Source organism: Pristis pectinata, chromosome 4, assembly GCF_009764475.1.
Source record: "Pristis pectinata isolate sPriPec2 chromosome 4, sPriPec2.1.pri, whole genome shotgun sequence".
NCBI classification, from domain to species: Eukaryota; Metazoa; Chordata; class Chondrichthyes; order Rhinopristiformes; family Pristidae; genus Pristis; species Pristis pectinata.
Window position 1 is genome coordinate 91,218,835 of NC_067408.1, and position 22,265 is coordinate 91,241,099.

The window sequence follows — 22,265 nt, forward strand, 5'->3', positions numbered from 1 at the left end:
GAAATTTGTTAAATGTGTCAAGGAGGGATTCCTGACACAGTATGTCGACAGGCCGACTAGAGGGAATGCCATGTTAGATCTAGTTTTAGGAAATGAACCGGGACAGGTGAAGGATCTATTGGTGGGTGAGCATTTGGGGGACAGTGATCATTGCTCCATAACCTTTAAAATTGTCATGGACAGGGACAGGTGCAGAGAGGACAAGAAGGTATTTAATTGGGGAAGGGCAAACTATGAGGCTATAAGGAGAGAACTTGGGAGTGTAAAGTGGGATGTCCTTTTTGAAGGGAAATGTACCATGGAGATGTGGTCGATGTTCAGGGATCTTATGCAGGATGTTAGGGATAAATATGTCCCGGTGAGGCGGAGAAGGAATGGCAGGGTGAAGGAACCGTGGGTGACGAGAGAGGTGGAATGACTAGTTAGGGAGAAGAAGGTAGCGTACATGAGGTATAAGCAGCAAGGTTCAGACAGGGCCCATGAGGAATATAGAGTAGCGAGGAAGGAACTTAAGAAGGGGCTGAGGAGAGCTAGAAGGGGACATGAAAAGGCGTTGGCTAGTAGGGTTAAGGAAAATCCCAAGGCCTTTTTCACGTACATGAAGGGTAGGAGGATGGCTAGGGTAAAGGTAGGTCCGATTAAGGACAAAGGTGGGAGAATGTGCCTGGAGGTGGCGGAAGTGGGAGAAGTTCTCAATGAATACTTCTCTTCGGTATTCACCAGGGAGAGGGGTCTTGATGAAGCGGAAGGGAGTGCTGGTAGGGGTAATGTTCTCGAGGTTGTAGATATCAAGAGAGAGGATGTGTTGAAGTTGTTAAATAATATTAAGACAGATAAATCTCCGGGGCCTGACGGGATTTTCCCCAGGCTGCTTCGAGAGGCTAGGGAGGAGATTGTTGAACCGCTGGTAAGGATCTTTGAGTCCTCGTTGTCCACGGGGATGGTGCTGGAGGATTGGAGGGTTGCGAATGTTTCCCCTTGTTCAAAAAAGGTAATAGGGATATGCCAGGGAATTATAGACCGGTGAGTCTCATGTCTGTGGTGGGTAAGCTGTTAGAAAGGATTCTAAGGGATAGGATTTATGAACACCTAGAGAATCATGGACTGATTAGGGACAGCCAGCATGGCTTTGTGAAGGGAAGATCTTGCCTCACAAGCCTGATAGAGTTCTTTGAGGAGGTGACCAGGAAGATTGATGAGGGCAGTGCGGTGGATGTGGTTTACATGGATTTTAGTAAGGCGTTTGATAAGGTTCCTCATGGTAGGCTTCTTCAGAAGGTCAGAGGCCAAGGGATCCAAGGAAGCTTGGCTGTGTGGATTAGGAATTGGCTTGCATGTAGAAAGCAGAGGGTTGTGCTGGAAGGAGTGCCCTCGGATTGGAAGGCAATGACTAGTGGTGTCTCGCAGGGATCGGTTCTGGGACCTCTACTTTTTGTGATATTTATGGATGACTTAGATGAGGGGGTGGAGGGCTGGGTTAGTAAGTTTGCGGACGACACTAAGATAGGCGGTGTTGTGGATAGTGTGGAGGGCTGTCGGAGCTTACAGAGGGATACTGATAGGATGCAGAGCTGGGCTGACAAGTGGCAGATGGAGTTCAATCCGGAGAAGTGTGAGGTGGTACACTTTGGAAGGACAAACTCCAGGGCAGAGTACTGGGTAAATGGCAAGGTACTTGGCAGTGTGGAGGAGCAGAGGGATCTGGGGGTTCATATTCACAGTTCATTGAAAGTTGCCTCACAGGTGGAAAGAGCAGTTAAGGCCAATGGGATGTTGGCTTTCATAAGTCGCGGGATTGAATTTAAGAGCCATGAGGTGATGATGCAGCTTTACAAAACTCTAGTTAGGCCACACTTAGAGTACTGTGTTCAGTTCTGGTCACCTCATTATAGGAAGGATGTGGAGGCGTTGGAGAGGGTGCAGAGGAGATTTACCAGGATGCTGCCTGGATTAGAGAGTATTGAATATGAGGAGAGGCTTAAGGTGCTAGGGCTTTATTCACTGGAAAGGAGGAGGATGAGAGGAGACATGATAGAGGTATATAAAATACTGAGAGGAATAGATAGTCAGCGCCTCCTTCCCAGGGCACCAATGCTCAAGACAAGAGTGCATGGCTTTAAGGTTATGGGTGGGAGGTTCAGGGGAGATGTCAGGGGGAGGTTTTTCACCCAGAGAGTGGTTGGTGCATAGAGTGCACTGCCTGGGGTGGTGGTGGAGGCAGATACATTGGACAGGTTCAAGAGTTTGTTGGATAGGCACATGGAGGAGTGTGGGATGGGGGGATATGTGGGAGGAAGGGGTTAGGCAGTGTGAGGTTGGTTTGATGGATGGCACAACATGGTGGGCCGAAGGGCCTGTTTTGGGCTGTATGGTTCTATGGTCCTATGGTTAAATTACAATAAATAAATAAATAATGCAAAAAAGGGAATAATGAGGTAGAGTTCATGGGTTCACAGACTGTTCAGAAATCTGATGGTGGAGGGGAAGAAGCTGTTCCTCGATTGTTGAGTGTGTGTCTTCAGGTTCCCGTACCTCCTCCCCGATGGCAGCAACGTGAAGAGGGCATGTCAAGGATGGTGAGGGTCCTTAATGACGGATGCCGCCTTCTTGAGGCACCGCCTCTTGAAGATGTCCTCGATGGTGGGGAGAGTTAGGCCTGTGATGGAACTGGCTGAGTCAACGACCCTCTGCAGCTTCTTGTGATAAGTAAGCAAAAGGGGGAGGAGAGGAGGATAGGACGTCCTTTACTTAAATAGAAAATTGCCTGTGGCTGCTGCTAGTACAGAAGGAGCAGAGGAGGAATGGAATGGTAGAAGAGAGAAAGGGGTGAGACTGAGGGCGAGACCGAGAGGTGGAAGAGTTAGGAGGGAGGTACAAGACAGGAAGAGGGGAAGTAGAAGCAGGAATCCAGAGAGGAATGGAAGGAATTGGGAAAGGAAGGCAGGATGGAGGATGGAAGTGGGAGGGAGAATGAGGGTGGGGGGGATGAAGGAGGGACATGAAGGAGGGTGGATGAATGAGGGAGGGAGGAGGATAAAGGGAAGGGAGGATGAATGTGGAGGGAGGAGGAATGAGAGAGGGAGGGGTATAAAAGAGGGAGGGAGAAATGAATGGGATAAAAGAGAGAGAGGGAATGAGGAGGGAGGATGAAGAAGGCAGGTTACTAATTGCCCCTTATTGGACTTTAGGCCCTGTATTTAAATTGGAGATTTAAATGTGGGCATCCTGTGCAATATTAGTACAGGCCATCCAACCGCCCACATAATGTTCCCAATCTGGGCATCTGAGCTGCAGCGTGTACCCGAGGCACGGTTGGCTAATCACTATGAATGTATTTTGGAACTACACTGGCAGCTACCCTTCCTGTGGGACTGTGGGGAATCTTCCACTACAGGGTACAAAAAGCCCCTGCCAAAATCCCTCCCAACTTTTGGAGCGCAATCTTGTTAAGTTTGTTTCCTCTTCTACTCCTTTCTTTGCGTCTTACTTTATTTCAACTCTTTTTTCCCTAGTTCTGTTAAAATTAATTGACCTGAAACATTAACTGCTCCTTCCCACAGCTGCCACCAGACTTTTTTTTGCTGAGTGTTTTTATATATTTTCATCAACAGGGAATAAGGCCATTCTGCCCATCAAGTCTATTCTGATTCTCAGAGCATTTCCATCAGTGCCGTTCCGCAACTTATTTTCGTGATGACTGAACCGCGGTGGTTTCTCGAACAGCTCACCGCATTTAGATTGGAGCCCGCAGTGGAGGGTGAGAGCGGTTGCAGGCGGGAGCTGTGTTCGCAACCTGTTCAACTTTGTTCTGCCCGGCAACTAGTGACGCACGGCACAGTGCGGCGCCCCATAGGCGCTCAGCTCAGATCCGTTCTAATTTCAATTTCCTTATTATCGTTGCCTTTACCAGCCGTGGACCGGGACCGAGTTTGAGAAGACCTTGGGACAGGGACTAAAAAAGGTTTTCTGTTAAAGTACGTGTGTATTCCGTGTTTCTTGTCGATATTTTATAATTACGGTTCTAATTGAAAGCATGTGTGATCTATTCGTCAATGTTTTAAGGTCTACTAAGATTTGATAGTGATAATGCGATAAAGGTCGTGCTTCATTGCGAATATGTACAGGCAAGACGTTGAGAAATTTTCGAAGACCAAAAAGTCTGCAGATGCGGGAAATCTAAAATAACAACAGAAAACGTTGGAAACACTCAGCAGATCAGATCGCATCTGTGGGGAGAGAAACACGGGCAACTTTTCAGCTTGAAGACCATTCGCTGACCAGAAAGGTTACCTCTGTTTCTCTTTCCACGGATGACCAGCTGAGTGTTTCCAATATTTTCTATCTTTAAGAGATTTTAGTAGGTCTGAGCGCTGCTTTAGGCGGTAGATGGATATGAGAAGTATATTATGATAGGAGGCCCTTCGTTCCATCCTTCCATCTTGACGCAGGCACAGTGACTAATGGATTGATATTTATGGCCAATTGTTCCAGTTAACACCCGTCACTCTCATTCTTAAAAAAAATCATCTTAAAGGCTTTCGTGATTTTGGAGACCTTCATCAGGCTAGTGAACTGTTTTTGTAGCACCGGCCTTTCCTGGCTGTGAAAACATTTCTGCCAAGTTGATTCAAACAAAATTGGTTTGAATTTTTGAGCACCTCCTTCAGGGTCTATACTTTGTAATTCTGAGACCAGAACAGAGTCTATATGGGTAGAATTCAGGAATAGGAAGGGTGCAATCGCTCTCTTGGTGTGTACTATAGATCTCCCAATAGGCACGGGGACATTGAGGAATGGAAATGCAAACAGATTAGGGAAATGTGTAAAAATTACAGGGTTGTGGTCATGGGAGACTTCAACTTCCCTGATATACATTGGGATGTTTTTAGTGCAAGGGGGTTGGATGGGGCAGAATTTGTTAGGTGTATCCAAGAGGGGTTTTTAAATCAATATGTTGACAGACCAACAAGGGAAAGGCTATTCTGGACCTGGTGTTGGGTAATGAGCCTGGCCAGGTGACTCACCTATCAGGGGATGAGCAATTGGGGAACAGTGACCACAGCTCATTAACTTTCAGGATAGCTGTAGATAAAGATAGGTATGGGGCTAGCGGGAGGGTTTCATATTGGAGCAGGGCTGATTATGAAGGCATAAGGCAGGAACTAGGTAGAGTAAACTGGGAACACCTTTTTGTTGGCAAGTCCACATCAAACATGTGGAAAATGTTTAAGGATCAAATACATAGAGTACAGGATAGGTATGTCCCGATTAGAAGGAAGGACATGAATGGCAAAATAAGGGAACCTTGGATGTCCAGAGAAGTGATGAACTAAGTCAAGAAGAAAAAGGACAAGTATATAGAGCTTCGGAAGTTAAAATCAGATAGACCACATGAGGACTATGAAGATTGCTAGAAATGAACTCACGAAAGGAATTAGGAAAGCCAGGAGGGGCCATGAAAAGTCCTCAGCAAGTAGTATTAAGGACAATCCAAAGGCATTCTATACCTATGTAAGGAATAAGAGAATAACAAGGGAAAGGGTAGGACCACTTAAGGATAAAGAAGGGAATCTATGTTTGGACGCAGAGGATGTGCGTGAGGTTCTGAATGAGTATTTCCCTTCAGTATTTACCCAGGAAAGGGACATGCAGGGTGCAGAAATTGGAACTGAGGGCGTAAACATGTTGGGGCATTTAGAGGTCAAGAAGGAGATAGTGTTAATTCTCCTAAACAGTATTAAGGTGGATAAGTCCCCGGGGCCCAATGGGAAATACCCCAGATTACTGAGGGAGGTGAGAGAAGAAATTGCTGGGACCTTGAGCAATATCTTTGTGTGTTCTTTGACCACGGGTGAGGTCCCGGAGGACTGGTGAGTGGCTAATGTTGTTCCCCTATTTAAGAAAGGAAGAAAGGAAAATCCGGGGAACTACAGACTGCTGAGTCTCACGTCAGTTGTAGGGAAATTGCTGGAGAAAATTCTTAGAGATAGGATATGTGAGCATCTGGAATCCAATGACTTGATTAGGAAAAGCCAGCATGGCTTTATGCGGGGTAAGTCGTGTCTTACTAACCTGTTTGAGTTTTTTGACAAGATGACAAGAGAGATTGATCAAGGTAGAGCTGTGGATGTCATCTATATGGACTTCAGTAAGGCATTTGACAAGGTCCCACATAATAGGTTGATCAAGAAAGTTTGGATGCATGGAGTCAGTGGAGAATTGGCTGTGTGGATCCAGAACTGGCTTGCCCACAGAAGACAGAGGGTGGTGGTTGAAGGGACTTACTCGGGCTGGAGGCCTGTGAGTAGTAGTGTTCCACAGGGATCTGTACTGGGACCTCTGCTGTTTGTGATGTACATAAGTGACCTGGATGAGTATGTTGATGGGTGGGTTAGTAAGTTTGCAGATGATACCAAGATTGGTGGAGCTGTAAATAGAACCATACAGCACAAAACAGGCCCTTCGGCCCACCATGTTGTGCCATCCATCAAACCACCTTGACACTATCTAACCCTTTCCTCCTGCATATCCCTCTATCTCACATTCCTCCATATACCTATCCAACAAACTCTTGAACCTGTCCAATGTATCTGCCTCCACCACCACCCCAGGCAGTGCATTCCACGCACCAACCACTCTCTGGGTGAAAAACCTCCCCCTGACATCTCCCCTGAACCTCCCACCCATAACCTTAAAGCCATGCCCTCTCGTCTTGAGCATTGATGCCCTGGGAAGGAGGTGCTGGCTGTCTGTCTATTCCTCTCAATATTTTATATACCTCTATCATGTCTCCTCTCATCCTCCTCCTTTCCAGTGAATAAAGCCCTAGCACCTTAAGCCTTTCCTCATATTCCATACACTCTAATCCAGACAGCATCCTGGTAAATCTCCTCTGCACCCTCTCCAACACCTCCACATCCTTCCTATAATGCGGCGACCAGAACTGAACACAGTACTCTAAGTGTGGTCTAACTAGAGTTTTGTAAAGCTGCATCATCAACTCGCGGCTCTTAAACTCAATCCCACGACTTATGAAAGCTAACATCCCATAGGCCTTCTTAACTGCTCTATCCACCTGTGAGGCAACTTTCAGTGAACTGTGAATATGACCCCCAGATCCCTCTGCTCCTCTACACTGCCAAGTACCTTGCCACTTACCCTGTACCCTGCCCTGGAGTTTGTCCTTCCAAAGTGTACCACCTCACACTTCTCCAGATTGAACTCCATCTGCCACTTGTCAGCCCAGCTCTGCATCCTATCAATATCCCTCTGTAAGCTCCGACAGCCCTCCACACTATCCACAACACCGCCGATCTTAGTGTTGTCCGCAAACTTACTAACCCAGCCTTCCACCCCCTCATCTAAGTCATCTATAAGTATCACAAAAAGTAGAGGTCCCAGAACCGATCCCTGCAGGACACCACTAGTCACTGCCCTCCAATCAGAGGGCACTCCTTCCAGCACAACCCTCTGCTTTCTACAGGCAAGCCAATTCCTAATCCACACAGCCAAGCTTCCCTGGATCCCTTGGCCTCTGACCTTCTGAAGAAGCCTACCATGAGGAACCTTATCAAACGCCTTACTAAAATCCATATAGACCACATCCACTGCACTACCCTCATCAATCTTCCTCGTCACCTCCTCAAAGAACTCTATCAGGCTTGTGAGGCAAGACCTTCCCTTCACAAAGCCATGCTGGCTGTACCTAATCAGTCCATGATTCTCCAGGTGTTCATAGATCCTATCCCTTAGAATCCTTTCTAACAGCTTACCCACCACAGACGTAAGGCTCACCGGTCTGTAATTCCCTGGACTATCTCTACTAGCTTTTTTGAATAAGGGGACAACATTTGCCACCCTCCAATCCTCCGGCACCATCCCTGTGGACAACGAGGACTCAAAGATCCTTACCAGCGATTCAACAATCTCCTCCCTTGCCTCTCGAAGCAGCCTGGGGAAAATCCCGTCAGGCCCCGGAGATTTATCTGTCTTGATACTATTTAACAACTTCAGCACATCCTCTCTCTTGATATCTACAACCTCAAGAACATTACCCTTACCAGCACTCCCTTCCGCTTCAACAAGACCCCTCTCCTTGGTGAATACCAAAGAGAAGTATTCATTGAGAACTTCTCCCACTTCCGCCACCTCCAGGCACATTCTCCCACCTTTGTCTTTAATCGGGCCTACCTTTACCCTAGTCATCCTCCTACCCTTCACGTACGTGAAAAAAGCCTTGGGATTTTCCTTAACCCTACTAGCCAACACCTTTTCATGTCCCCTTCTAACTCTCCTCAGCCCTTTCTTAAGTTCCTTCCTCACTACTCTATATTCCTCACGGGCCCTGTCTGAACCTTATGTACGGTACCTTCTTCTCCCTAACTAGTCGTTCCACCTCTCTCGTCACCCACGGTTCCTTCACCCTGCCATTCCTTCTCCGCCTCACCGGGACATATTTATCCCTAACATCCTGCATAAGATCCCTGAACATCGACCACATCTCCATGGTACATTTCCCTTCAAAAGGACATCCCACTTTACACTCCCAAGTTCTCTCCTTATAGCCTCATAGTTTGCCCTTCCCCAATTAAATATCTTCTGGTCCTCTCTGCACCTGTCCCTGTCCATGACAATTTTAAAGGTTATGGAGCAATGGTCACTGTCCCCCAAATGCTCACCCACCAATAGATCCTTCACCTATCCCAGTTCATTTCTTAAAACTAGATCTAGCATAGCATTCCCTCTAGTCTGCCTGTCGACATACTGCGTCAGGAATCCCTCCTGGACACATTTGACAAATTCTGTCCCATCTAAACCTTTGGCACTAAGCAGGTTCCAGTCTATATTTGGGAAGTTGAAGTCTCCCATTATAACTACCCTGTTATTTTTGCTTCTCTCCAAACACTGCCTGCCAATCTGCTCCTCTATATCTCTACTGCTACCGGGGGGGCCTATAGAATACTCCTAGTAGAGTAACTGCTTCTTTCTTGTTCCTTACTTGCACCCATACGGACTCTAGAGATGATCCTTCTACAACATCCATCCTTTCCACAGCCGTAACAGTGTCCCTGACCAGTATCGCCACCCCTCCTCCTCTTCTCCCCCCCTTCCCTATCCCTCTTAAAACACCAAAAACCAGGAATATTCAATATCCACTCCTGCCCTGACGTCAGCCACGTCTCAGTAATAGCAACAATATCATAGTCCCCCATACTTATCCAAGCCCTCAGTTCATCTCCCTTATTCCTGACATTTCTTGCATTTAAGTAAACACACTTCAGTCCATCTACCTTACTACTTTTATAGCCTGCATTCTGCTTTTCCTTCCCCAAAGCCTCTCTACCTGTTTGATCTAACTTTTCCCCATCCCCTTCTTCCTCTGACCTACTCCTCTGGTTCCCTTCCCCCTCACAAACTAGTTTAAACCCTCCTGAACCACCCTAGCAAACCTAGTCTCAAGGATATTGGCCCCCTTCTGGTTCGGGTGTAACCTGTCCTCTCTGTACAGGTCCCACCTTCCCGAGAAGAGATCCCAATGATCCAGAAATCTAAAACCCTCACTCCTGCACCAACTTCTCAGCCACGCATTTATATGCCACCTCCTCCCGTTCTTGCCTTCACTATCGTGTGGCACTGGCAGCAATCCCGAGATTGCTACCCTTGAGGTCCTGTTCCTCAGTCTTCTGCCTAGCTCCCTGAACTCGCTTTTCAGGACCTCATCCCCCTTCCTACCTATGTCGTTGGTGCCAACATGGACCACAACTTCTGGCTGCTCTCCCTCCCGCTCAAGAATCCTGTGGACCCGATCAGTGACATCCCAGACCCTGGCACCTGGGAGGCAACATACCATCCGGGATTCATGCTCACTGCCACAGAACCTCCTATCTGTTTCCCTGACTATCGAGTCCCCTGTCACTACCACATGTCTCTTTCCCACCCTTCCCTTCTGAGCAGCAGTACCAGTCCCAGTGCCAGAGACCTGGTTACTGCAGCTAGGCCCCTGCAGGTCATCCCCCTCAACAGCCTCTAAGGTGGAAAACCTGTTACTGAAGAGAACAGCCTCCGGGGTTCCCTGCTCTGTCTGCCTGCCTGACTTCTTCTTCCTCTTCCCTCCCCTGACAGTCACCATTCTATCTGCATCCTGAACCTCTAAGGGGGGTGACTGCCTCCTGATGGACAGTGTCTACATAACTCTCTCCCTCCCTTATGCTGTGCAGTGTTTGTAGCTGTGACTCCAGCTCATCAACTCTGAGCTGAAGTTCGTCCAGCCTCAAGCACTTACTGCAGACGTGGCCATCATGGACCGCAGCAAGGTCCATGAGTTCCCACATCAAACAGCTGCAGCATATGACCATGTCCTCCATCTGACTACCTTTTCTCCCCCTAGTTAATCCCACCTACAAATTTATAATAGACAACAGGTAAACCTACTTACCAGCTACTTACCCTCCTTGCCCCTTCACGCCGAAGCCCCTTGAGCCAAAGCCCGACCACTCTGCTGCCTCTCACTCCACTGCCCGCTCCGACGCTGCCCGGTCTATAGGCTGTTTGCTTTTTTAAGCTGTCCACACCGTGCCTGCACAGTCCAGCCCCCCACTCGACTAGTTAGAAAAAACTTTTAAAACACTTATTAAAGCAAGTTATAAAAATCTAACCCTTACACTTAAAACCCTAACAAAAACTAACCCTCACACTTAAAACCCTAATAAAAGTGATAAACAGAAAAAACTTAGCTGCTCCGAAGTCCTCCAAACCGAAGCCCTCGAGTAGAAGACTGGCGACAGATACAGCGTGATATAGATCAGCTGCAGATGTGGGCAGAGAAATGGCAGATGGAGATTAACCTGGATAAATGTGAGGTGTTGCACCTTGGTAGGACTCATGTTAAGAGGCAGTACACTCTTAAGGGCAAGACCCTTAACAGTGTTGAAGAGCAGAGAGACCTTGGGGTGCAAGTCCATGGCTCATTGAAAGTGGCTACACAGGTAGATAGGGTGGATAAGAAGGCTTATGGAATGCTTGCTTTCATTAATGGAGGTATTGAGTATAGGAGTCAAGAAGTTATGATGCATCTCTGTAGAACTCTGGTTAGGCCGCATTTAGAGTATTGCTTGCAATTCTGGTCACTTCACTATAGGAAGAATGTCAAGGCTTTAGAGAGGGTGCAGAGGAGGTTTACTAGGATGCTGTCTGGATTAGAGGGCATGTTCTATCAGGAGAGGCTGGACAAATTGGGCTTTTTTCTCTGGAGCGGTGGAGGCTGAGGGGTGATCTGTTGGAAGTGTATAAAATTATGAGGGGCATAGATAGGGTGGACAAGCAATATCTTTTTCCTATTACTGTGAGATCCAATACCAAAGGGCATGCATTTAAGGTGAGAGGGGGTAAGTTCAGAACAAACGTGAGGGGTACATTTTTTACTGAGAGAGTGGTGGATGCCTGGAATGCGTTGCCTGATAGGATGGTGGAGGCAAGTTTATTGGGGGCTTTTAAGAGGGTGTTGGATGGGCACATGAATGAGAGGAAAATGGAGGGATATGGGCAATCCCTAGGTAGGAGGGTTTAGCTATGTCGGCACAACATTATGGGCCGAAGGGCCTGTTCTGGGCTGTACTGTTCTATGTTCTTCCACATGTGGTAAAAGCTACATAAAGTTAACATAATGTTTCTGTTGTTGTATTGCATTGGTAAAGGAACTTGAGAGCTTTCAACATTTTATCACTCTGCCTTTGTAAGTCCCAACATTTATTGACATTTCTACCTTCCATTGGATTCCACAAGCCTGACCTGCCATCATGAATCTACTCATGAATTGCCCCCTCTCCCGATTCTCCTGCCACCCTCCTGTATTGGGGGCAGTTTACCGTCGTCTGTTGACCTACCACGGGCCGTGGGAGGAAACTGGAGCACTCAGGGGAAACCAAGGTGGTCCCAGGAGGGAATGTGCAAACTCCACTCAGCACTGCAGGTCAGGCTTGACCGCCCCCCCCCCCCCCGGTCGCCGGAGCAGCGAAGCAGCCACTGTGCTGCCCATTGCGGCTATCTTCACGCACTTTCTCTTTCGATTTCCTCTCCAATACGTGCGCGCAACACAAGTACAAAACATAACTCTGCGGATGCTGAAGGCTATAACACAGGAGAGTCTTGAGGACGAGGCTGTGGAGGGAGAAGTGGGCGGTGTTCCGAGAATTTCCCCTCAACTTGTTTTGTTTCTCCTTCTATACAGAGTTTCCATTTCTGTCACTCGGATTTCGTCTGGATGTGGCCACCAAATATTTGATGACTATCGTTCGAAACTATTTTGAAATAAATTCTACACCCGAAGTACAATTCGGACATTCAAATTAATTTATGTGATTCATTACATAAGCATTTTGATGAATCTACTATCTGATCCGACATTAATATTTGAATATTCAAGTAATTGTGGTGCTTTGCATATCATTTTCATGATGACTGAACCGCGGTGGTTTCTCGAACAGCTCACCGCATTTAGATTGGAGCCCGCAGTGGAGGGTGAGAGCGGTTGCAGGCGGGAGCTGTGTTCGCAACCTGTTCAACTTTGTTCTGCCCGGCAACTAGTGATGCACGGCACAGTGCGGCGCCCCATAGGCGCTCAGCTCAGATCCGTTCTAATTTCAATTTCCTTATTATCGTTGCCTTTACCAGCCGTGGACCGGGACCGGGACCGAGTTTGAGAAGACCTTGGGACAGGGACTAAAAAAGGTTTTCTGTTAAAGTACGTGTGTATTCCGTGTTTCTTGTCGATATTTTATAATTACGGTTCTAATTGAAAGCATGTGTGATCTATTCGTCAATGTTTTAAGGTCTACTAAGATTTGATAGTGATAATGCGATAAAGGTCGTGCTTCATTGCGAATATGTACAGGCAAGACGTTGAGAAATTTTCGAAGACCAAAAAGTCTGCAGATGCGGGAAATCTAAAATAACAACAGAAAACGTTGGAAACACTCAGCAGATCAGATCGCATCTGTGGGGAGAGAAACATGGGCAACTTTTCAGCTTGAAGACCATTCGCTGACCAGAAAGGTTACCTCTGTTTCTCTTTCCACGGATGACCAGCTGAGTGTTTCCAATATTTTCTATCTTTAAGAAATTTTAGTAGGTCTGAGCGTTGCTTTAGGCGGTAGATGGATATGAGAAGTATATTATGATAGGAGGCCCTTCGTTCCATCCTTCCATCTTGACGCAGGCACAGTGACTAATGGATTGATATTTATGGCCAATTGTTCTAGTTAACACCCGTCACTCTCATTCTTAAAACAAACTTATCTTAAAGGCTTTCGTGATTTTGGAGACCTTCATCAGGCTAGTGAACTGTTTTTGTAGCACCGGCCTTTCCTGGCTGTGAAAACATTTCTGCCAAGTTGATTCAAACAAAATTGGTTTGAATTTTTGAGCACCTCCTTCAGGGTCTATACTTTGTAATTCTGAGACCAGAACAGAGTCTATATGGGTAGAATTCAGGAATAGGAAGGGTGCAATCGCTCTCTTGGTGTGTACTATAGATCTCCCAATAGGCACGGGGACATTGAGGAATGGAAATGCAAACAGATTAGGGAAATGTGTAAAAAAATTACAGGGTTGTGGTCATGGGAGACTTCAACTTCCCTGATATACATTGGGATATTTTATAATTATGGTACTAATTGAAAGCATGTGTGATCTATTCATTAATATTATAAGGTTTACTTATTTAATTGTTCAACCCAGTTTACAACCATTGTATTGCTCTGGTCTTTATAAGGAACACTGACTATCAGATGCAAAAAACCAAACTGCTGGTGGAACTCAGCAGGTCAGGCAGCATCTGTGGAAGGAAATGGACCGTCAACGTTTCAGATTGAGACCTTTTATCTAGATCTTTCAGTCCAGATGAAGGATCTCGACCGAAAATGTCGACCATCCATTTCCCTCCAAATATGCTACCTGACCCACTGAGTTCCTCTGTCATCCCGAAATCAAATTTCCCCTTCTGTCCGCTGTAAATAACACAGTACCACGAGGTTGATTCGAACAAATACCTTTATTAGCAGTGCACCGCTAGGAGAATTCTCTTCAGCACTCACTAAAAGACGCTTCCCGAGTTCTCTCTGTACAAAGGGCAGACAGACATTTATACAGGAATTGTCACGCACATCCCATGCAAACGGTGCCGCGAGTTTCGGTCAAGCTATATAGATCCCGAGACAGCTATCACACCTCTTGTCTTAGTATAATTGAGTTATAGTCAAGGCTTTCAAAGGCAGGTATCACCCTTCATTGTTCAGACCAAGCCTTCACCTCGATGTTAATTACACCCAGTATCGCCACCGCCTGACATATCGGAATGGTCCGTTACCCGAAACAAACCAACCTAACTAGTGGGTCAGCAGCTTGCTAGTCTTTGCTAAAGAAGTATAAATGCATATATATACATATTTTGTTTACCAGTTATAGGTATGGTTGCAATTCTTAACCCTTCACTTCCTCACCTCCAGCAGTTTGTTTTTTGCTCCAGATTCCAGCAACTTCAGTCTCTAGTCCTCCACTATCATATAAACAATTGCCTAGACCTTCTAATGACCTGGGTGGTGACTGAGTACACATTGGCAGCACACTGCCTCTACCAGTTGCTCCTGACTATCGGTGGTAACCCCCCAGCTAATTGGTGACCACAGGTGGCCAGCTTATCTCTGAATACCTTGATTGCTGGCAAGTTTTTACCCCAGGGTTACCTGCTGTTAATGTTCACCGATGAAGATATTTAGTAAATTTTAGTGAACCAGGACAGAGCCTGGAAAATCAGAGAGGAGGAAGAGCAATGAAAGCAATGGTGTATGGGTTTATTATTGTCACTTGTACCGAGGTACAGTAAAAAAAAACTTGTCTTTCATACCAATCATACAGGTCAATTCATTATACACTGCAGTTACATTGAGTTAGTACAGAGTGCATTGGGGTAGTACAGATAAGAACAATAACAGTACAGAATAAAGTGTCACAGCTACAGAGAAAGTGCAGTGCAATAAGGTGCAAGATCACAACAAGGTAGATCGTGAGGTCAGAGTCCGTCTCATTGTATGAGGAAACTGTTCATTGTAACTTCCTGGCTGGCAGGGATGTCAGTTTATGGTGTGAATTGCAGTTCTGAGGTTTTGGTATACCTGGTTTCTAAATAATATTAACCTCACCTTAAATTAATGATTATCATTGTGTCAAGTGTACATTTCTACCAGCGATTAAGCTGTCTCAAGACTACCAACATTAAAGTGCTGCATGGCTGAAGGCACTCAGTATGGAATCAAAAACTGCTGAGTCAGTTGATTCCAGACATAAAAGGCAGTACCCCAGGGTTTTGGGAAATTGATGATCTGAGAAACTAAAAACAAAAATTACTGGAAGTACTCAGCAGGTGAGATAAACAAGAATTAATATAAGATCCAAATCAATGATCTCTCATCAGAACTAGGCAAAGTTAGAAAATATACATGTTTTAAGTTGCAGTGAAGAGGGTGGGCTATAGAGAATCCACCTGAGTGCAGATTATTTTAAGCTTAGCATTTCAGTAATGCATTGTTGATTACGTCTTTTGGTAAATTAGGAGGTGATTTTTTTTGTTCATTTTAAAACTTTATTTGTTTAAATTAATTTTACAGTTCAGTTCTCTTAACCTTGTAGTTTCAAATTGTAGTAATATAAAACAATGTAAATAAGTCTCCAAGCTGATTGGGTAACCAGCTAGAAGTGATTAATTGTAGCCAGGTGAATAAAGGTACAGATATGTAGAATTTAAATCTCTGGACCTAACTGAAAGCACAATGTGTGTTTGCACAGGGTCCTTAAGTGCAGCATCCACAGAGTATATTCTTCAGTGAGCTAAGGGTGATGATAATAGACTTACATTAATTGATTACCTTAAATATTTTAAGACAAGCAGGGCAAGTGAGGTGACATGTTGCAGCTATAGTATGTTGGAAACTATTAAGACCACATCTGTCTGGAGTTTGAAGAACTTTAGCTTGGAGATGATGAGGTGGAGTCAGAAATTCTGATTCTGTGATGCTTTAAGGAGTGGGAAATTGTCCTGGACACTTTGTTCCTGGAGACAGTTCACACCCCTTAGTGCGACTATGAGTTGGGGCAGGTGTGAGGATTCAGGAGTTAGTGTTTGAGGAGCCTCATTCCCTGCACTTGCACAATGGCTACAAGATTCTTGCAGAGGCTGTGGGGTGGATGAGCAAACTGACCCCAAAAGCCAGTCTTTTGCCTTTGCTGCATCTTTTGAGTATCTTCTTGCAGCATACCTGAGTCCTGAGAAATGTTTACAATGTATTTTGCTTTGGTGTCTTGGTCTCCTCTGCAAACTTAGAGACAAATTTGGGACATATATTTGGACAAAAACATGCATGGTCTGATTAGAGGGATCTTGGGGTGCAAGTCCATAGCTCTCTGAAAGTAGATAGGGTGGTAAAGAAGGCATACTACATATTGCCTTTATGAGTTGCAGTGTTGAGTATAAAAGTTGGTAAGTCATGTTGCAGTTGTATAAAACTTTGGTTGGACCACAGGAGAGGTTGAGCAAACTTTGATAGTTTTCTCTGGAGCGTCAGAGGCTGGGGGACAACCTGATAGAAGTATATAAAATTATGAGAGGCATAGATCGTGAGAGTCCTTTTCCCAGGCTGGAAATGTCAAATAGTAGAGGGCATAGCTTTCAGGCGAGAAGGGAAAAGTTTGAACGGCATTTACAAGGAAAGTCTTTACGTAAGGAGGTAGATGCCTGGAACACGCTGCCAGGGAAGGTAGTGGAAGTAGATGCAATAACAATGTTTATTTAGACAGGTACATGAACAGGCAGGGGATGGAGGTAGATCAGTTTGGACAAAAATGTACATGGTCTGATAAGAGGGATCTTGGGATTAGTTTGGGTTGGGATCATGGTCAGCACAGACATCACGGACCAAAGGACCTGTTCCTGTGCTGTACTATATGTTCTATACCTCTCCTGATAGTCCTATATCCAAATCATTTGTGTATACAAATTAACAAAAGCAAATATAGAACTGAACTCATGTTGAACATCATTATGCTTTTCTGACCATTTGGAAGTTGGCTTTAAATGCTATTTCCTCACTTCTGAACACTGTTAATTCCTTTTCAGGATGATGTACTTCAGTACTCTGGTGTGTTCCTTGTTGCTCGCTTCTGTCGGTAAGTTCTTCTCTGGATGAGGGTGATGACAAATGCTTCTATAGCCTCTTCACACTGCTGCATTAGTGCTTAGACTATATTTCCTCAACTGAAATGCTAAATGTAGTCAAGCATGACAGAAACACAGTGTCAACATTTAAAAATATATGAACTATTCTTAAATTATATTTGATTTCAATTTGAAAATGTTATAGATGGTGCATTTTCTGTGCTCCTGATATAGAGTCTAAATCACTAGGAGCACAAATTGTGAAATCTTATTTATTTGTTAGTTTTATTGGATGTAAAATTCATGGGCTGTGCATATGTGATTTCATGGTGGTGTATCAGCCTGTGCAAATCCAGTAGAAGCATGGTTCTGTTCATCCCAATCAACAACACATTGATTAGGATAACCAGTGTGTAGAAAGATCATGCAATGTGCAGAACAACATTAGAGGTCTCTGCTTGACTGAATTTTGCTACCACTGTGACTGCTGGCAAAATGAATCATGAATATTTTCTAACCGTTCACTGATATTCAACCTTGGCTTATTCTGAAATATTGTCACATTGTATTTATGATGTACTCCATGATTTGAGCACACATATGACAAACTAAGTCTTGAATGCAACCTTGAATATTGTAATAGTGAAGATCCTGGAGACAGTCTTCAATTTTGACCAAACTGGCAACGAAGCCAAGACAACACAGTTTTCCCACAGCTGGTGTTGAAAGGTCCAAGTCATACATTCAAATTCTGCCAATGTGAAAAATTCAGTTGGAGCTTAAACAAAAATCTGTGTTTTTATGTCTGCCTAACAGACTGCTGTTTTTGATTATAATACAACAATACCTTAACTAATTTATTTTCTGTATTGTCAACTTATGGAGTCAACTTATTAGCAAAGCTGCGATAGAAAGCATTGCAGTTAAAATTAGCAGTTTAAAATGACATTTTTAATACTTTTATTGTTGAGTCTTTGGAAAAATTAGTGGTCTGTGTTCAACAGCAGTCAACTGTTGCTCAGCTTTAGTAGGACAGATAGGAACCCTGTACTGCATAATTCTCAACCCTTCCTGAGTCCAACAACTCAAACCCATAAGGAATGTTATTGAACCTTAAGAAATTTGGTTGTGCCTCAATGCAAATTTTGAAATATAACAATAATGCAAAATTATTTTATGAAAAAAATGAAAATGCAGAACCTTGACCTGCTCATTCACTGAAATATTCAAAGCTTCAATATTTCCTATATTTGTTAACATGAAAGCATTAGAACATAGAGTAACATAACATGATAAAGATATTTAACATAAACATATAATGAGGGTTGTTAAATAAACAAATGTCAGTCAGTTACATCATTAATCAATGAAAGACTTGAAAAGAGCAAAAAAAAGTGCTGTGATTGAGAGAGGTGGAGAGGGGAATAAGAGAGGAAGGTGGAGTGAGGGGTGGGAATAAGAGAGGAAAGGTGAGAGAGGAGTTCCCAAGCCAGTGGCCAGAAAGCAGGTAGTGAATGCTCTGCTTTCATCCAAAAAAAACAAAGTCCAGTTTCCAAGCCTGGGAGAAGTTGATTCTTTGCAGCATTCCTTCTTTCCTGTTCTCTCCTTTTTGCTTATCTTAACCATCCCTTCCCACTCTACTCCCATCCAAAGCTGGGCCCTGTTATCTGCAGTCCTGGATCTCAGCAGCTTAGGATCATGTGGATTTTGCTTTCACATTAAGTCCCTTTCTGTTACATCTCATGGCTTCAGTTGAATGTTGCTGCTGAGACAGTGAAAGCCATCACTTGGTGGAAGGAGGAGAACAAAACACCCTGACAACAAAAATCACATCCATGCATAATTTCCTGCTTAAAGTTTTTAGAATAATTTTTATCTTATGGAATTAAGGCTCAAAAGCATGAAGAGACCTGTTAGACTTGACAGGTATGTTACTAAGAGAGAGAACTTTTAAATGGAGGTTGGTTGCCTACCCTCAGGACATTCAGATTCAGAAGAAATGATCTTGAAATAAAAAGTGAGGGGAAGTTCCCAGTGATAGTGGGAACAATGTCACTCATTGTTATTACTTATTACATAGAAATGGAAGGAAAGGGTGTGGGCAGCCAAGTAAATTGGAACTGTGGACTTGTAGTCCCTGTTCAGATACACTGACTCAGTGCAGTTTTGAATTGTAAGCACAAGGACATCAGCTCAACGCCAATAGAATCCTTCTAGAATTTCAGATAGGGCTCCAGTGGTGCCATGAGGTTTTGGTGTTATTTTTACCCAAAGTCTGATCAAGGACAGAGTGATGACTTTTGTGCAGGTCAAATCTGCTGGGAGCAGTGGATTGTCTACTACCCGTCCTGTACATTGATCTTCCAACTGACTTCCATGTCTTAACTGTAAATGCAAGTGCAACAATGTAATGTTAAAACCCTGCAAAGAAGATACTATTATTTAGACATGAAGTGTTGGAGGCATACAATTAGCTCTTTTTGTTTGTTTTGGAATAGTATTTGGGTGCAATCAAACAAATTGGAGAAACTGGAAAATTCCACAGGGATCATCCTAGTCCTTTGCTGTAACTTCTCAAAGTGAGATGTAAATCAGTCAAGGAATTTTCAGACCACAATCCATAACTTTAAATGAAAAATGTACTTTTTTAAGACTGATGTTAATGATAGAAAAGCTGATCAGCTCAGGACATAAATACACATTTGAATTTTTGGTGAAGATTTTGTTTATAACTATTATTTCTATCCTTTATTCAGATTCATTCCAAATTTCCTGTGAGCAGGCAACAGATGTGGAAATTGGGAAAGATGTCACCTTCAATTGTACATTTGAGTGCGATGGCACATGTACTCCAACAGTGAAATGGGAGAAGGATCATGACGCTGGAATCTTGTATGAGTACAAAGAAAGTAAAAGTGATTTCAGCAAACAGCATGCCAACTACTCAGGAAGAATTGAAGTTTCTACAGACTCAATTAACAATGGAAAAGTATTTCTGACATTGAAGAATGTTAGTATTTGGGATGAAGGAACTTACATTTTCAGAATTAGCACTGATGGTGGATTCGGAAAGGAAGACGTTCATCTATCTGTTTGGGGTATGTTAGCTACCTTGCTCTGTTTTCAATGAGGGTCAAATGCACCTGAGTTTCATTTCTTTAATTATAATGTATATTTACCGTGGTATTATAGAAATGCTGTTTTCTTTTTTATTAACACTTTTTTCCGGGAAGGCAGTTGCCCAGAAATGTGGTGTCATCTCACTGCGTCAAAAGTCACTTGTAACCAAATCTCTGAAGTTGCAGTAGGGTCACAGGACTAGAAGTGTCAGTTGAATTTTATCATCAGTGATTTTTCCTGGAAATGGTACCAAATGCATTTTACTCCATGATAAATCAATTTCCAATCTCGTAGTGCTGGGGGGAAAAAACAGCACTCTACAGTTAGGCTCCTGGCAATAAAAATAACCACTGCCATGGAACTATTGAAAAACACCACTTGTAGCAGCAAAGACACAGACCATTTTTGCTGAATTCATCAATGCCATCACCTAGACTGAAGCAGTAAAAACACTGCTGACAGAGCTAATCAAGTCCTGAAGTACATAGTTACTAGATCTGTAGCAGGTCGAGAGAGAACCAATTTGAGTGACAAACCTACTTGACCTTGTTCTTGCCAGTCTACTTGTCGCTGATGCAGTTTATAAGCTGTTAGTGACAAAGCCAAATGTTTAGACTGAGAATGCAATTGTGTAGCGTGGTTCCATTATACTGCTACATTAAATTGGTCAGATTCAGAACAGTTCAAACCTGCCCAATCATGAGTACTGTGATCTTTCAGTAGCGACAGGATTGTGTTTCACCAGAGTCAGTAACATTGTGGCCCCACATATTTGCCCACTGTACTTTAACCTAAGGGGATCAAGCCAGGTTCAGTAAGTGATGTACAAGGACGTGCCAGAACATTATTCGGTGTAGCTAAAAAGAAGGCATTGACCTGTGCTAAGTAGCATAAATGGTATGCTATAGATGATACTAAATTGTCACTGGATAGGTCACAATAACAACTCTTAAAAGACAGTTGGACAGGTACACGGATTGGAAAGGTTTTGAAGGTTATGGGCCAAATTCTGGCAAATGGGACGAGCTTGGATGGGGCATCGTGGTTGGCATGGGGCAGTTGGGCCAAAGGGCCAGTTGGGGCGAAGGGCCAGTGTCCATGCTGTGACTGTATGAGATCAGTTAAAACCTCTGTGGTTAAACTTCATGCATCACGAATGGTGGTGGAAAATTGAACCAACAATGGGAAGAGAAGACATGAACATCAACACCTTTAGTGACAAGAAGGCACATCTGTGAGTACCAAAGACAAAACTAAAGCATTTGCAGTCATCTTCTGAAATATCATGTGGATAATCCATCTCTGCATGCAGTAGGGTTAGGGTTAGACGTCTCTACCATTAGTAAGCTAGTCTTCAGTTACTTTCATTCATTCCTCCACTAAATTAAATTGATGGGCAAGAATGGTGATTATGCCATATCCCAGGCTATCTACTGCAGTGCAAAATAGAGAGATTTCTGCAGATATTACACCCCATGGTCTTTGGGTAATACAGTTCACAAACATTTTATCATGGACAGGTCAGGATGAGAACAACTGCACAGTCTTGTAAAGCTTATGACTCTTCCTAATGCCTTGGCAACAGTAGCAATTCTATTGCAAGTGGAAACATACTTAGAAATAGTTTTAAGAGTAAAAATAGAACTATGTCTAATGGCAATGAATCAAAAACCAAAAATATTAAAGAAAAAAAGAATATGTGAACAGAATGTGAAAAGGACAAGTATGTAGAGCTTCGGAAGTTAGGATCAGATAGAGCACGTGAGGACTATAGAGAAGCTAGAAATGAACTCAAAAGGAATTAGGAAAGCCAGGAGGGGCCATGAAAAGTCCCTAGCAAGTAGGATTAAGGAGAATCCAAAGGCATCCTATACTATGTCAGGAATAAGAGGATAACAAAGGAAAGGGTAGGACCACTTAAAGATAAAGAGGGGAATCTATG

General features: G+C 43.9%; 1 protein-coding gene across 2 annotated transcripts in view; it reads left to right on the forward strand.

The window, feature by feature from the left end:
• Window positions 1–3,877: 3,877 nt before the first annotated feature.
• vtcn1 (V-set domain containing T cell activation inhibitor 1) overlaps window positions 3,878–22,265 on the forward strand; it is a 28,207-nt gene continuing 9,819 nt past the window's right edge. Inside the window, exons 1-4 of one of the 2 annotated variants that reach the window (XM_052013772.1) lie at window positions 3,878–3,974; window positions 12,670–12,739; window positions 17,165–17,214; window positions 19,960–20,301. In XM_052013772.1, the coding sequence (XP_051869732.1) occupies window positions 17,166–17,214; window positions 19,960–20,301 (391 nt within the window). In that variant the 5' untranslated portion in view covers window positions 3,878–3,974; window positions 12,670–12,739; window position 17,165. The remainder of the gene's footprint in view (window positions 3,975–12,669; window positions 12,740–17,164; window positions 17,215–19,959; window positions 20,302–22,265) is intronic. The other variant, XM_052013773.1, reaches the window with a different exon arrangement.